Source organism: Emydura macquarii, unplaced genomic scaffold, assembly GCF_026122565.2.
Source record: "Emydura macquarii macquarii isolate MOO-44397 ecotype Brisbane River unplaced genomic scaffold, CSIRO-AGI_Emac_v2 contig_3286, whole genome shotgun sequence".
Classification (NCBI taxonomy): Eukaryota; Metazoa; Chordata; order Testudines; family Chelidae; genus Emydura; species Emydura macquarii.
In genome coordinates this window covers 5,757-21,407 of record NW_027133423.1, presented here as the reverse complement: position 1 = coordinate 21,407, position 15,651 = coordinate 5,757, and the positions used below count along the sequence as shown (strand labels likewise).

General features: G+C 48.2%; 1 protein-coding gene across 1 annotated transcript; it reads left to right on the top strand.

Moving 5' to 3' along the window:
• The first annotated feature begins 861 nt into the window (after nucleotides 1–861).
• LOC137142900 (olfactory receptor 14L1-like) lies at nucleotides 862–1,476 on the top strand. The gene has a single exon (XM_067532373.1). It carries the CDS (start codon nucleotides 862–864, stop codon nucleotides 1,474–1,476), a length of 615 nt encoding a protein of 204 aa, XP_067388474.1.
• Nucleotides 1,477–15,651: the final 14,175 nt, after the last annotated feature.

The window sequence follows — 15,651 nt, the reverse complement described above, 5'->3', positions numbered from 1 at the left end:
CCGTCTAGGTGCAGAGCTGGGGGAGAAAAGTTGCTACTTACCATGCTGGAGGAGTCCACATCATATTGCCCTGCAGCGTGGGAATCAGACTGAGTTGGCGTTTTAGTCTATCAGCTTCATGGCCAAGGTGTGAGGTTGGTGATGGTCACCACGGAAGGCCCTTCTTTGCGAGGATTGTTGGATTTGGATTTTACTTTGTTCCATTCTTCACTTTGCATTTGAACAAGCCACTCCTTGAGACGCAGCCTCAGATGCAGTCAAGTAACAAAGCTCCATTGAGTTTAAAGGAGCCGATCCAATGTACACCAGTGTAATAACACGATTGATTGATTGTCAACGTGAGGAGCACTGACAACACCTAGTCATTGTAAACGACGAGTGCTGTGCACCTTTGACATTCATACAGTCAGATCTCAGGGAAAGGGGAATCCGAGCCATTCCCTCTGTAGCTCTAATCCTAACCATCGCCTGTCTCATTCCCTCCACAGCCATCACACAATGGACTGAGGAAAAAAATGTCCAACCAAACCAACGTGATCGAGTTCCTTCTCCTGGGATTCTCCGACGTTCGGGAGCTGCAGATTTTACACTTTGTGGTGTTTCTAGTGCTTTATCTGGCATCCTTGGTGGGGAACCTTCTCATTGTCACAGCCATAGCCCTCGACCATCATCTTCACACCCCCATGTACTTCTTCTTGATGAATCTGTCGATCCTAGATCTGGGCTCCGTCTCGGTCACCATCCCCAAATCCATGGTCAATTCCCTCATGAACACCAGGTCCATTTCTTATTCCGGATGTGTCGCCCAAGTCATTTTTTTTTCTCATTTTTTGTTTCAGCAAATTTTGCCTTATTGACATAATGGCGTACGACCGATACGTCTCCATCTGCCAACCACTGCACTATGAGATGGTGATAAACAGGGGAGCTTGTGTCCAAATGGCCGCCAGTGCCTGGATCAGTAGCATTATCAACTCCGCGCTACACACCGGGAACACTTTCACAATCTCCTTCTGTGGAGGCAACACGGTGGATCAGTTCTTCTGTGAAGTCCCCCAGCTCCTCAAGCTGGCCTGCTCTGACTCTTACCTCAGTGAAGTTGAAGTTATCATCTTTGGTGTGTGCTTAGTCTTAAGCTGCTTTGTTTTCATAACTATGTCGTATGTTCAGATCTTCAGAACAGTGCTGAGAATCCCCTCTGAGCAGGGCCGGCATAAAGCCTTCTCCACCTGCCTCCCTCACCTCACTGTGGTCTCCTTGTTACTTTGCACTGCTACCTTTGCCTACCTGAAGCCCACCTCCAGCTCAGCCTCAGGGCTGGATCTCTTAGTGGCTGTTCTCTATACCGTGTTGCCACCGATGATGAATCCCATCATCTACAGCATGAGGAACAAGGAAATCAATGGTGCATTAAGTAAATGGATGTCCTGGAGGTTATTCAGCAAGAATAAAATGTCCTTAGGTCTCCTTTGGTAGCAATTTCATTCGGTGTTTCTGTATAAATATAATCATCTGATGACATTACTGCCTCCATCAGAGCATACTGTGCAATCTGTTTATGAAGAATTGGGTTTTAACATTATTAAAAATCCAGGAAGAAATAACCCAAGAAAAAAAGTAATTACTATAGTTTTACGTTAGTGCAATAAAGACTGGAATGTATCTATCTATCTATGTATCTATCTATCTATGTATCTATCTATCTATGTATCTATCTAATTACTGCTACCCATCACCATATTATCTGATCACCTTGCTCATACTAACCATAGCAATATCCTTTGTGTGGTCTGTGGCTCTTCTAAATTTTAAGGATAAAAACTCTGACAGAGACATGAGCACATTTGTTCTTTGTGTTTTCTGTTTGTTAGTCACAGTTTTCATTTATCTTTCCTTAGTTATTAGTTATTTTTCTTTGTATCTGTGTTCCAGGTGGGTTTGGAAGAGGAAGGCCTGGAGAGATGGTAAGTGTTTGGTTATACAGGATTTTCAATATTTCACCTCTCTTGAGAGTGCCCATATGTCTTCTCTTTAATGGGGTTTTCTGAGAGAGCTGTAGGTTTTCTCCCCACAATGATAAAAGGATGCAAAAGGATGCAAGTTCGTCCTGAAATGATTATACTGTTGGGATATTATTGTGTTATTGATGATGTGCTGAGGGACAAAGAAACTCAGGTGGTGTCTATTTATTATTTTAACCCTCAATGACTATGTCAAAGCTGTGTGCAGTGGATCTCTGTCAGTCCCAGGATATTCGAGTGACAAGGTGGGTGAGGAAATATCTTTTATTGGACCAACTTCTGCTGATGAGAGAGATCAGCTTTCGAGCTACTTAGATCTCTTCTTTCCCAGACCATACCAGCTCTGTGTGGCTCAGAAGCTCATCTCTCTCATCTAGAGAAACTGGGACAATAAAAGATTTTACTTCACTCACATTATCTATGTAAAAGCTGTGTCAGTCTGGCTATGGTGGAAAGACTGCTTTGAAGAGAAACTTTTCCCAGTGTTTTCTAAAGAAACTCTAACTCATAGAATCATGGAATCATAGAAGATGAGGGTTGGAAGGGACTTCAGGAGGTATCTAGTCCAACCCCCTGCTCAAAGCAGGACCAATCCCAACTAAATCATCCCAGCCAGGGCTTTGTCAAGCAGGCCTTAAAAACTTCTAAGGATGGAGACTCCACCACTCAGAGTAATGAGACCAAATTTGGATTCCATGGAAGTCACTAGGGTTTAGCCCCTCACTTCAAAGTGATTAGGATTTGGCCAGTAGCCTATATACAGAAATCATCCAGATTTGGCTGAGAGCTCCCTGGAGAAAGTGAGTGTGATGGAGATGTATGGGTCTGATTTCCCAACTCATCTAGATCACCACCAATTTCGACTAGACCCACTGCAATTACCAGTTTAACACTGATGAGGTTCTGGCCCAAAGTCTCTGCACTCAGTAAAGACCTAAACACTGGTGTAAGTTACTTGTCTGGGGTCATTTTGTTCTAGGCTGGGTATTGGTGGAAAAGTGCCATCACACGCTCTGATCTGTTATTCCATAAACCATCACGAGTCGATCTACTCACTTCCAAGCTGAGAAAGGCTCTCAGAGGTTGGTCTGTTAGTAGTATTAGGATACCATCTTTGTGCATGGTTGTGTACATTACATATATGACAGAGAAAGCACGTGATTAGATAGAGACACGGGCAGATAGGAACATTCCTTGTCCTAACACACAACCTCATAATGATAGATTTCTATTTGATCATGGATTATGTTAGTTGGGTAGCTAGATAACCATTATTCTATGCAAATTATTGTGCTTCTTTCCCTGTTAATGATTGTCTGTGTTCAGATCACGATTTTCTTATAAGTACTCCTTATTAGATATTATTTAACAAGGGTTTTTTTATGACTATACCTAACTCCATCGCTCATTTACAAAGAGCTCGTCATAAGGACTCGGTGTTTGAACTTTGAGCTGTTTACACTGGATACATTTTAAATATCCTCTGGTTTGCTTCTCTAAAGGAATGGAAGTATCACACTCAAGTTCCTGAAAAATCAAGGGGTCAATTCTCAATGGTTTAATTTGTCCTAGCTCTGTTGATGTCAATAGATCTGTGAGAATTTACACATAATTTGGACGATGTGGTGCAAACACCTGTGATTATGAATTTAACACTCACTTTGTGTATCCTGTGCAAAGGCCCTGATCCCACAAGCCACTTCAGCCCATTCTTCACTTTAAACATCAGATTGGCCCCATTCAAGGTTTAAAGATGAACTCATGCTTAAATCCCAGCTGGTTATGGGTTAGGGTTATGGATACGGCTTTAGGCTAACACCAAACTGGTATCAGAAGCTGACACTGTCCCCATTTCTCGCCTTTCCGAGTCAAATAAAGCCCTACAATTGGTGCACTGGAATTACTCTCTCCTTCTGTGGTCTGAATTCTTTACATAAAATAACAAGCTTATCGCAAAGCCAGAATCTCTGGGCCTTCTTCTGCAGACTCACCAGCCCGTTATGTCCCTTCATCCCCAACCTCCTGGAGGTCCTGCTCACCAGCAATGTCATCCCCAAGATGTTGACCAGCCCTACTTCTGTTTCCTGGTGGGCTTCATGGACTTCTTCCACTTATTTGTCATGTCCTTCAACTGCTATGTGATCATCTGAGACCTGCTGCAATACGCCTCTGGCTGCTGGTTGTCACATAGTGAGGACCACCTTTTGCAAAAGCACATCAATGACTATGCCCTACTGTACACTTACTTGGAAATTCGGCGGCAGTCGACGGGAGTTACGCAAGCTACACAGAATAGCTTGCATAACACCCATCGATTGCTGTGCTTCCCTTCTGCGCGCCACCTTCACTGCACTGCGCCGATGGGAACCCCGTTCCCATCATTGCAATTCTATTGCAATTGAGGGGATGGATTTACTGAGTAGACTTCCTGATCGACTGAGCAGGTCTACACTGACTGCTCAATTGATCCAGAAAGTTCGATCTGATGGCGGCGACTTTGCCGCTGTCAGTATAGATGTACCCTTAGGGAATCAAGGTTTCATTTTTAAAATGCCTTTTGCGGCTTTAAAGGAAAAACCTAGGCATCATGGATTGCAATGGATTTTAAGCACCTGGGTGCTTTTGATAATCACCCTTACGCACCTAAATACCTATAAAAATCTGTGTGTTTTATATTTATATGTGCCAAAGTCACTTTTGAAAATGAGATTTGGGTACCTAAATCACTTGGGAAGTTAATAATTTTACCCAATGGCAGTAAATGGGAGACAATATGTGTGTGATGTGTGTGTTTATATGAGAGCAAAGAGAGAGAGAGAATGTATAACCGGACAATGAATAGCCAGATCTACCCTAGAAAAACTTTCCCAATATTGCAATACAAACAAACTCTCCCAGTGTATATGTATTAGTAGTTCTGCCGGTATAGCTTATACTGGTTCTCTGAGAAACTTTTAAGCTACTTTAACCATAATTCACTAAGGGTTTTACCGGTACAGAAATGTGGCAAAAAAAAGAAAATCACACTTGCTAACCGACAAGGTTCTCTTAGCGAAAGTTTCTAGTGTGGGTCTGTTTTACATGTTTCTTTTTGTGAGATTACACTGTAAGTAGTGAGTTTTACAGGCCTGTGTGCATCCTTCGTTTCCTACTTACCTGATGCAAATGTCCAATATCGTGTGTTTGTTACTGAAAAACAGTGTGTGAGTTTTGTGTGATTGTCAGCACTTGTTCCAGAGAGAGAGTGTGTTTCTGAGTGTGCATTACTGTGCGTGTTTGTGAATACAGAACATTGTGTGTTTATTAGTGAAAAGTATTGTGTAACTGCATGTGTGTTGTGAATATGCATTATTTTGTGTGTGTTTCCATTGTGTGTGCATATTTCCATGCGTATGTGTATTTATGGGCAAAGAACGTGGATGTATAACTGTGTCATTGGCCAGATCCTGAAAATGAAGATACCTCAACTGGAAACAAAGGCCCATATCCCCAGTGGGAGAAAATATCCCAAACTAAACTCAACTCAGTGTAACTGGATGAGGACTCGGCCCTTAGTTTTTAGTCTTTGCCTCTGGTACCTCCTAGTGATCCACTTCAAGCAGCCATAGGAGCCTGGGTTGTGGGTTCCTCTAGCGGCTGATCCCAAGAACTGCTGATGCAATGCATAGGGAAAGACCCAAAAGCTCTGTGCTGCCCCAAAGGTGATTATGTGGGGTTAATGCAGGAACAGGCTACTCCAGGCCTGCTGAGAGTCTGGTGCCGTTACCAATGTGTCCAGCCAGGGGCATGATTTCTTCCACTTGAGTCAAAGTGCTCACAGGGGCTTAGTCCAGTCCATTGTTCCTGTATGCAGGCCTCTGCGGGGTGTGGAAACACAGCTCTGTGTTTGTCTGCATCTGTTCAAGACACGTGAGACACACATTTGGGATATGATGTAGCAGAATGTCATGTCTGTGCACACGTGTGACACTGCAGGACACATGCTACCACAACAATAATGTTCAGGGTGCCAGGAGCATTCCAAAAACACCTCCCCTGGCACACTTTGCATCACACAACGCACAGTTACACTGTAAGGGTGAACATGAGTGATACACAAATCACAACCTAAGGGTGTACATGGGGTACAGCGTGTCACACCACCTTTTACCTGGTACCGGATGGTTCTGCCAAACCATCTCTATCCATCATATTGTCATGCCGAGGGGCCAGTGCGCCCTTGCTATCTTTGTGTTGTTCTGATCCCTTTCTGGAATGTGCTTGCATGAGTGCTCTGTTCCCAGCGCTTCTCTGCAATGCGTGTGTTTTACCAGCTCTGTTCTTGCCCCTGACTGTGAGTCTGCCAGTGTTCACAGCCTGAATCCTGCTAAATTTGCTAACTAATCATGGCAACATTATATCCCTGTGTTACCGACCACACACCCTTCCCACAGCCAGGGACAGAACCCGGGAGTCCCAGTCCCCTCACTGGATCTACCCCAGTAGATCCCTTGTGGTTTATGTTGGATGCTCCTAAAAACTTCAGTCTTTCAGCTAGTCACAGTCAGGGGTGAGGAAGAAAGTTGCCTGTCCCCCAACCCCAACAAAATTCTGTTTTTAGGGAGAGGGGGGTTGTCTGTGTTCTTGTCGTCTTGGTCTGAAGCATTGGGATGGCCACGGCTGGAAATAGGACAGTGTGTGGGGTGGGCCAGGGCTCAGAGGGGGCACCGAGTCAAACACTCAGGTGCTCGGCTGGCTTCTTCTTGCTCACATGCTCCGGGTCTAACTTTCCTCCAACTCAGATTGGCAGTGCGCTTGGGATTTTTCAGTCTTCCTCTGCAGCCTCTGGGTGGGGGTCAGTTGCCAGAACCTGATTCTCATGGGGGACTTCAATCACCCTGACATCTGCTGGAAGAGCAATACAGCAGAGCACAAACAATCCAGGAAGTTTTTGGAGAGTGTCGCAGACAATTTCCTGGTGCAAGTGCTGGAGCAACCAACTAGGGGCCGTGCTTCTCTTGACCTGCTGCTCACAAACAGGGAAGATTTGGTAGGGGAAGTAGAAGTGGGTGGCAACCTAGGCAGCAGTGACCATGAGATGGTCGAGTTCAGGATCCTGACAAAAGGAAGAAAGGAGAACAGCAGGATACGGACCATGGACTTCAGAAAAGCGGACTTTGACTCCCTCAGGGAACTGATGGGCAGGATTCCCTGGGAGGCTAATATGCGGGGGAAAGGAATCCAAGAGAGCTGGCTGTATTTTAAAAAAACCTTATTGAGGGCACAGGAGCAAACCATCCCAATGTGCAGAAAGAATAGCAAATATGGTAAGCGTCCAGCTTGGCTTAACGAAGAAGTCTTTGCTGAACTTAAACACAAAAAAGAAGCTTACAAGAAGTGGAAGCTTGGTCAGATGACTAGGGAGGATTATAAAAACACTGCTCAAACGTGCAGGAATGAAATCAGGAAGGCCAAAGCACAACTGGAGTTGCAGCTAGCAAGGGACGTGAAGTGGAACAAGAAGGGTTTCTACAGGTATGTTGCCAACAAGAGGAAGATTAGAGAAAGTGTGGGCCCCTTACAGAATGGGGGAGGCAACCTAGTGACAGAGGATGTGGAGAAAGCTGAGGTACTCAATGCCTTTTTTGCCTCTGTCTTCACAGACAAGATCAGCTCCCAGACTGCTGTACTGGGTGGCACAGAATGGGAAGGAGGCGAACATCCCACAGTGCTGAAGGAACAGGTCCAAGACTATTTAGAAGGATTAGACATACACAAGTCCATGGGGCCGGATGCAATGCACCCGAGGGTGCTGAGGGAGTTGGCTGAGGTGATTTCAGAGCCATTGGCTATTATCTTTGAAAGCTTGTGGCAACAGCGGGAGGTCCCTGAGGAAAGAGGATCCAGGGAACTACAGACCGGTCAGCCTCACTTCAATCTCTGGAAAAATCATGGAGCAGGTCCTTAAGGAATCCATTTTAAGGCACTTGGAAGAGAGGAAGGTGATCAGGAACAGTCAACATGGATTCACCAAGGGAAAGTCACGCCTGATCAACCTGATTGCTTTCTATGAAGAGGTGACTGGCTCTGTGGATGTAGGGAAAGCGGTGGACATGATATACGTTGACTTTAGCAAAGCTTTTGATACTGTCTCTCACAGTATTCTTATCAGCAAGTTAAAGAAGTATGGGTTGGATGAATGGACTATAAAATGGATAGAGAATTGGCTAGAGCATAGGGCTCAACGACTAGTGATCCATGGCTCCATGTCTAGCTGGCAGCCCGTCACAAGCGGAGTTCCCCAGGGGTCGGTCCTGGGGCCGGTTTTGTTCAACATCTTCATTAATGATCTGGAAGATGGGGTAGATTGCACCCTCTGCAAGTTTGCAGATGACACTAAGCTGGGGGGAGTGGTAGATACCCTGGACGGTAGGGATAGGATACAGAAGGACCTAAAGAAACTGGAGGATTGGGCCAAAAGAAATCTAATGAGGTTCAACAAAGAAATGTGCAGAGTCCTGCACTTAGGAAGGAAGAATCCCATGCACAGCTATAGACTGGGGGCCGACGAGCTAGGCAGCAGTTCTGCAGAAAAGGACCTGGGGGTAACAGTGGATAAAAAGCTGGATATGAGTCAGCAGTGTGCGCTGGTTGTCAAGAAGGCTAATAGCATATTGGGCTGCATTAGGAGGGGCATTGCCAGCAGGTCACGGGAAGTGATTATTCCCCTCTATTCGGCATTGGTGAGGCAGCATTTAGAATTTTGTGTCCAGTTTTGGGCCCCCCACTACAAAAAGGATGTGGACAAGTTGGAGAGAGTCCAGCAGAGGGCAACAAAAATGATGAGAGGGCTGAAGCACAGGACTTATGAGGAGAGGCTAAAGAAACTGGGCTTGTTTAGTCTGAAAGGGGGTTCCTAGGAGGGTGGTGAAGCACTGGATTGGGTTACCTAGGGAGGTGGTGGAATCTCCATCTTTAGAGGTTTTTAAGCTGAGGCTTGACAAAGCCCTGGCTGGGATGATATAGTTGAGGTTAGTTCTGCTTTGAGCAGGGGGTTGGACTAGATGACCTCCTGAGGTCCCTTCCAACTCTAATATTCTATGATTCTATGATTACCTGGCTGTATCTCCTTTAATCGTTTCCCTGCCATCGCGGGGGCCTTAGGGATTGGTCCCTGCTATTCTCCACCTGCGGCACAGAACAGTTTAGCTTCCTGAGGTTTGTAATATCCTTGGTCTAATTTCAGTTGCTAGGCGGTGGCCTCAGATATACACACGCTGAGACACGATGAGCTGCCAGTCACTTCTGTGGACCCCACTGCCCTCTGAGAGCAGGAAAAAGAACCCAGGAGTCCTGGCTCCCAGTCCAGCCATCTGACCACTAGACATCACTCCCACTGCCTATGCTGTGTCAAGCCTTGGCATTAACAGAAGCTGTTGGTTGTCCCTCCCATATCTTTCATGGGAGTTAGAGCCACTTAATTAACCATGGAGACCAGACTGCAAATCCCCTGGGGAACTAGCTTGTTTTGATGTCTGAACATTTCTCGCTCTCGGTATTGATGATTTGGGGCCGCTGGTGGAGCCAATTACAGAGCTGAGCGGAGTTTGCTGCTGGTTCCTGCTTGAAAAATTGGAGCCAGGCACTTCAAAGCAGAAGTTATCTCATCTCCTGAGAGAGCTGAGGACATATCCCAGGGCTAGGGGCGAGAGGCCCGGGTGGAGGGCAGAGATGAGTCTCCAGGATCCGGTCAGCTCTTGGGCTCCAGCGATTAGCAGAGCTGTTGAGTCTCAGGTTCCCATGGACCCCTGCTCTGCTGAGAAAGACCCCACTCATTACACACGGGACACACTGCGCAGAGCAGGCGGCCGTCACGACCGCCCTAGGGTGACAGGGCAGGGAAGAGGTGCAGAGGGGCCTGGATGGGCTTGGGCAGGATCTCCTCATCCCAGTGAGATTTCCTCCCACCCATGTTCAGCCCTTGGTTGGTTATAGGGGGCGCCAGGGAGCAGAGCCTGGGTCTAGCTGAGTGCCAGGGGAATGGAGACCCTCTAAGCAGCGAGAGCATGGGAAAAGGGGGATCTCTGTCTCCGTCCGCAGGGGGATCCCCCCATTCTGAGGTTCCCTGTCTATGCCCCGCATCCCGGCCACACCAGCCCCTCTCTGCAGGGGGACAGCCCCGTTCTGAGATCCCCCTACATGCCATGCATCAGAAATGCTCAAGTCCCTCACCGTAGGGGGGATCACCCCGTGTATAAACCCACAGCACAGCTACCCCAGCCACAGGCTTCACCCCCATTTCAGCCATCGTCATACCCAGCCACACCTCACACTGCAACCAGCCAGCCCCCCCGGCCCAGCCAGGCCACTGTCCCCTGTTGGAAAAAGATTCCAAGTGTGGTTCGTTACCCTGCAGTGATAAGAGACCCACACAGGATTTCAGGCTGGACAGTCTCCAAAAGAGTTTATTCTGCAGAAGGTCAATCCCCAAGCCCACAAGTGAACAGTGGAAAAAGACCCCGAATTCAGAGTTACAGACAGCTTTATACCTTATTACTACCTAAACACAAATGACAAAAGCATACATATCCCCCTTACAAGGACACAAACCTATTTTCTCTATAACTATTGGCCTATATTATCTCTACTTCTACTTACAAAGGTATGCATATTCATAAAATGTTTTTGGGATGTTTTGCAACTAGCTACAGCTTATCTATCAAGGTTGCACAACTTGCTTAATCCGGCCGAGGCTTATCTCCTTTTGCTTTCCTGCGAAAACTTTCCATGATCCTTACACAGAGTGGAACAGCCTTGCCTCTATGAACAAAGAAGCTAGCTAAAATGGAGTAGCTACGGTCAAGCAACTAAAAATCAGCGTACACCCCCACTCTGTCCAGTCCCCCCTGCCAGGCCCCTCACCCCAACTCCTTCCAGCCCCCTAGCCAGGCCCCTGAACCCACTGTCCCCTCCCGCCTAGCCAGTCTCTTCATTCCTAATCTGGCCAGACCCCCAGCCTGGCCCCTCAGCCGCACACTTTCAAGCCCCTCACCCTCAGCCAGGCCCCTTGACCAATCTGTCCACCCTCCCATATAGGTCTTACACCCCCACTCCACCCAGCCCCCCACCCAGGTTGGCTAATTACCCCCATTTTTTCCAGCCCCCTAAACCAGGCCCTACATCGCCCTGGATCCAGCCCCCCCATCCCCATCCAGGCCCTTCACTCCCACTCTGTTCAGCCCCTACAACTGGACCCCTCACCCCCACTCCATCAAGTCCCCCAGCCAGGCCCCCAGCCCCACTCTGTTTTGTCCCCAGCCAGACCCTTCACCCCAACTCCGTAACACCCCCTCACCCCCACTCCATCATCCCTCCTCCAGCAAGGGCCCCGAACTCCACTCTGTCTAGCCCCCACAGCCAGCTGTCTCACCCCCACACCATACAGCCCCACGGCCAGGCCCCTCCCCGCCATTCCTTCCAGTCCCCAGCCTGGCTGGTCACCCCAACTTCATCCAGCACCCCCAGCCTGCCCTGTTACCCCGCCCCTCCATGCAGCACGCCCGGCCCCCCTCCAGGCCCCTCTCCACACTCCAGCCAGCCCCCAGGAGAATGCCCTGCTTATTTTAGCAAAAGCGGGAAAAGCCGGATTTTCAGTGGCGAGTTTTCCCACTTTTCCAATTTTCACCCTCATCCGTTGGGTTCGGACCAGTGTGAGGGCTAGAGGCCGAGCAGAGAGGGGACAGGGCCCAGCCGGGGAACAGCTTGGCTTTGAGAAACAGGGAAACGTGAGACCTTCTAGCTCATTAATAAGGATGTTTAACGAGAGGCTGGCAGAGTACAGGACCCACACGATGGTTTTGCCTAGACAGGGTTTTGCCCTTCCCTTGGCTTGGCAAAGGGGAAGCACATCATCCCCCCACGGTGCATTGTCTACACTTGGCCCAGGTTCACAAAGCATCTTCTCCTTTCAACCCCATGTGCACAGCAGAGGTGAGATGCAGCCAGCTCTGGGGTGCGGCAGCGGGGTGACAGCCACAGAGATGGCTCGCCCGGACCGAGGGGCAGGGTGCCTCCCTGCTTCTGCCTGCTGGGAGGAATGGACCCCGCTCAGAGGGTGAAGAGAGCGAGATAGCCCCACACCTCCTAGAAGACAGAGCACGGCCTTAGTACGGCCAGCCCCTTGCTGGGATTCACCGTGTGCCTGGGGTCTGAGGCTGGGGCTATCAATGCGGCCTCATCTTGACACCCCCCAAGTCCTGGGGGCTTTGTGTGTTGTGGGCTGTGGGAGGGGAGGGACAGACTCTGTGGATGGCTGTGGGTGAGAAAGGACAACGTGGGGGAGCTGTGTGTATGTGTGAGGGGAAATCGGTGTGGGGTGTTTGTCTCAGTGCTCTGTGGAAGGCCGGAGGGCAGGCTCTCCCTGGCACTCCCCTGGGTGACCGCAGAGCATTCAGGCATCAAATCCAGATCTGGCTGCTCCTACACACCCAGAGACCACGTCCCAGGGACCCAGCGGCTCAGAAAGCAGATATCAGCCCCCTCTCGTCCAGCTCCCTTTATAGCCGAGACGGAGGGAGATGGCTGAATTCTCACAGCCAGGTGGGTTTTCACACACAACTGCCTCTCGCTGCAATTCTTCCCTGGCTGCTGCGCTCTTCTGCCACCCGCCCCTCCCTGCCCCAGCCGCTAAGCGGGCCATGCACCAATTCCAGCAGGAAATTAGCAGGAGGTTTCTAACCATCAGAGCAGGAAGGTTCTTCAAGAGCCTCCCAGTCAGAGAGGTGGGCGAGCAACTTAAAGAGGGAGGTGGAGAAATGTAGGAGGTGGTTGTTTGTGGTGGTGGGGGCAGTAAAAGTTCCACGTTCCTAAAGCTCATGCTTCAGGGTTTCAGATGGCCATCGGCAGGAGTCAGGAAGGGATTTCCACCCCACCTCCCCACCCCTTCTCTTCAGTGCAGGTGTTAGAGTTTGCAGTAAGCATCTCCCAGTCCTCCTCTTAATGCCCCAGTAAAACCAGAGAAGACCGTACTTTACAGCCTCCCCCATTTCAGCCTCCCCCAGTATAACTCAACCTGTGAATTTAAATGGATAAAGTTAAAAGAAAGCAAAAAGTGAGGTGGATGTTCTTAATTCAGTTTAAACACTGCTTAACTTTTTCTCAAAGGCCTAATACTGATCACAGGTAACACAGATTCTATTTGAGCTCCAATGACTAGGTCCTGTGATTTTGGACCAGGGAGATGGGGTTTTAGCTAGAGCTGACTGACATTTTTTTCAATAAAAAAACTTGAAAAATATGTTTTTGACCAAAAAAATCTGCAGTTCTGCAGAAAAGGACCTGGGGGAACAGTGGATAAGAAGCTGGATATGAGTCAGCAGTGTGTCCTGGTTGCCAAGAAGGCTAATAGCATATTGGGCTGCATTAATAGGAGCATTGCCAGTAGATCTATTCGGCATTGGTGAGGCCACATTTGGAATATTGTGTTCAGTTTTGGGGCCCCCACTACAAAAAGGATGTGGAGAAGTTGGAGAGAGTCCAGCGGAGGGCAACAAAAATGATGAGAGGGCTGAAGCACAAGACTTATGAGGAGAGGCTGGGGGAACTAAGATTGTTTAGACTGCCGAAGAGAAGAATGAGGGGGGATTTGATAGCAGCCTTTAACTCCCTGAAAGGGGGTTCCAGGGAGTATGGAGCTAGGCTGTTCTCAGTGGTGGCAGATGACAGAACAAGGAGCAACGGTCTCAAGTTGAAGGGGGGAGGTCTAGGTTGGACATTAGGAAAAAGTTTTTCACTAGGAAGGTGATGAAGCACTGGAATGGGTTACCTAGGGAGGTGTGGACTCTCCATCTTTGGAGGTTTTTAAGCTGTGGCTTGACAAAGCCCTGGCTGGGATGATATAGCTGAGGTTAGTCCTGGTTAGTCCTGCTGTGAGCAGCGGGTTGGGCTAGATGACCTCCTGAGGTCCCTTCCAACTCTATGGTTCTATGATTCTATGACAATCCCCAAACCCTATAATGAGCTGGGCTACCAGATAAGTGAGAAAGCTTTCACCATTAGACAGTTCTTCGGCATTGCTTATTACTGATCTTCAGGCTTTTTGGTCTGGCCTATCAGACTCATTCAGCATGCCGGGAACAGAGCTGATCTTTTGATACCCAAGGAAGAGTGTGAGTATATAAGTATATGAACATATGCAGGGGATGATACTGAGGAGATCCCTAATTTTATATTACTGATATTTGTGTATGTGGCTTGGAGCTTTCTTGTGTTTACTGATTCTGCCAATAAATGTGGCTAAGGTTTACTGGAGGTGTCATTGCAACACAGTGAGGTCCTGGGAAGGAGGCCTGAGACATGTAAGGAATAACCTGTTTTTCCCAGAGTGCATTCCAGAGAGCATTGTTTCTGGTGTTTTCTGTGTCTGTGAGATGAGGTTCCTTGATCCTTTAACACTCTCCATTTTCCCTGTCTTTTTTTACACTTGGTGGTTAATTTTACATGGTTTAATTTAGTGATCACTGAATCAGGGAGGTGGCCGGTAAGGAGGTGGGTGAGCAAACCACAATGAGACTGGTGGTTAAGCTGTGTGAGGATCCTGGGCCTGGCCTTTCTCGGGTTGAGAAGACTCCACTGTACAGAAGAGAGGAAGGGGAGCTCTTGAGGTCAGTCAGTAAAGGGAGTTGGGTCAGGGACTCAGATACTTTCCCCATCCGAGTCCACCACAAGCCAGGAAAATCCCCCACCCGCCATGTCCTCATAAAAGTCAGTGCCCAACATTCAGGGACACTCAGGGACTTGCTGCATTCTTATCCGGGCAAACTTCCACTGACATGCCTGGGGCTACTCAGAAGTGGGCCCAAGTGCTCACATGCAATTGAATTTTGATCTCTTGCCCTAACCCATTGTCCCTCAGACCTAATGGGAGCATATAATTGTCCCAGGTTTGACATCATTCAGCTTCTCCCATGGACAAGTGCAATTGGAAATGGTGGATCCGGAAGACCTCAAGCAGTTTGGTGCCTGTTATCTCCTAGTGTAAATACACAAAATTTATGTGCTCAAGAGCTTGTCTCCCTCTCTTGTCTTGACCCAGCAGCCTGCATGTTTTAATTGAGCCATTCTGTACAAAGTCAAGGGTGGTATCTTGCCACGTCGGAGGGTGGCCACTACAATTGTCAGAGAGGCGATATGAAATATTTTGTATCAGTATATAAGAGAAGGTCTGAAAGGGAACGTCTTTGGACGCGTGAAGATAGGAAAGTCCCACCGTTTACTGAGCCAGTCCATTGTCATGGGCATACATGCATTAAGTACGTATAGGGCGCTTTTTACCATGCCTTGTCGGCAATACACCTGTCCTGGTGCCTTTGTTACTGAAACGGATCTCTGGTCTTATTGGGCAATCCAGTTGTGGCCTGCTGTATCGGCTATCTGCACAGAGCTGGGACAGCATACACACTGGGAGAACACACACACAGCCAACACCTGGCAACACTAGCTATCTTTAGAATATAAGGTGTGATCTAGAGACACTGGGAAACATTGGGGAACAGCCATGGATACGCGTGATGTCAATGAGCTTTGTAATTGTGCAAGTCATCCTAGTGGTGGTGTTAATTGCTTTGATTTGAAAAGTTACAAGGCAGTTAGG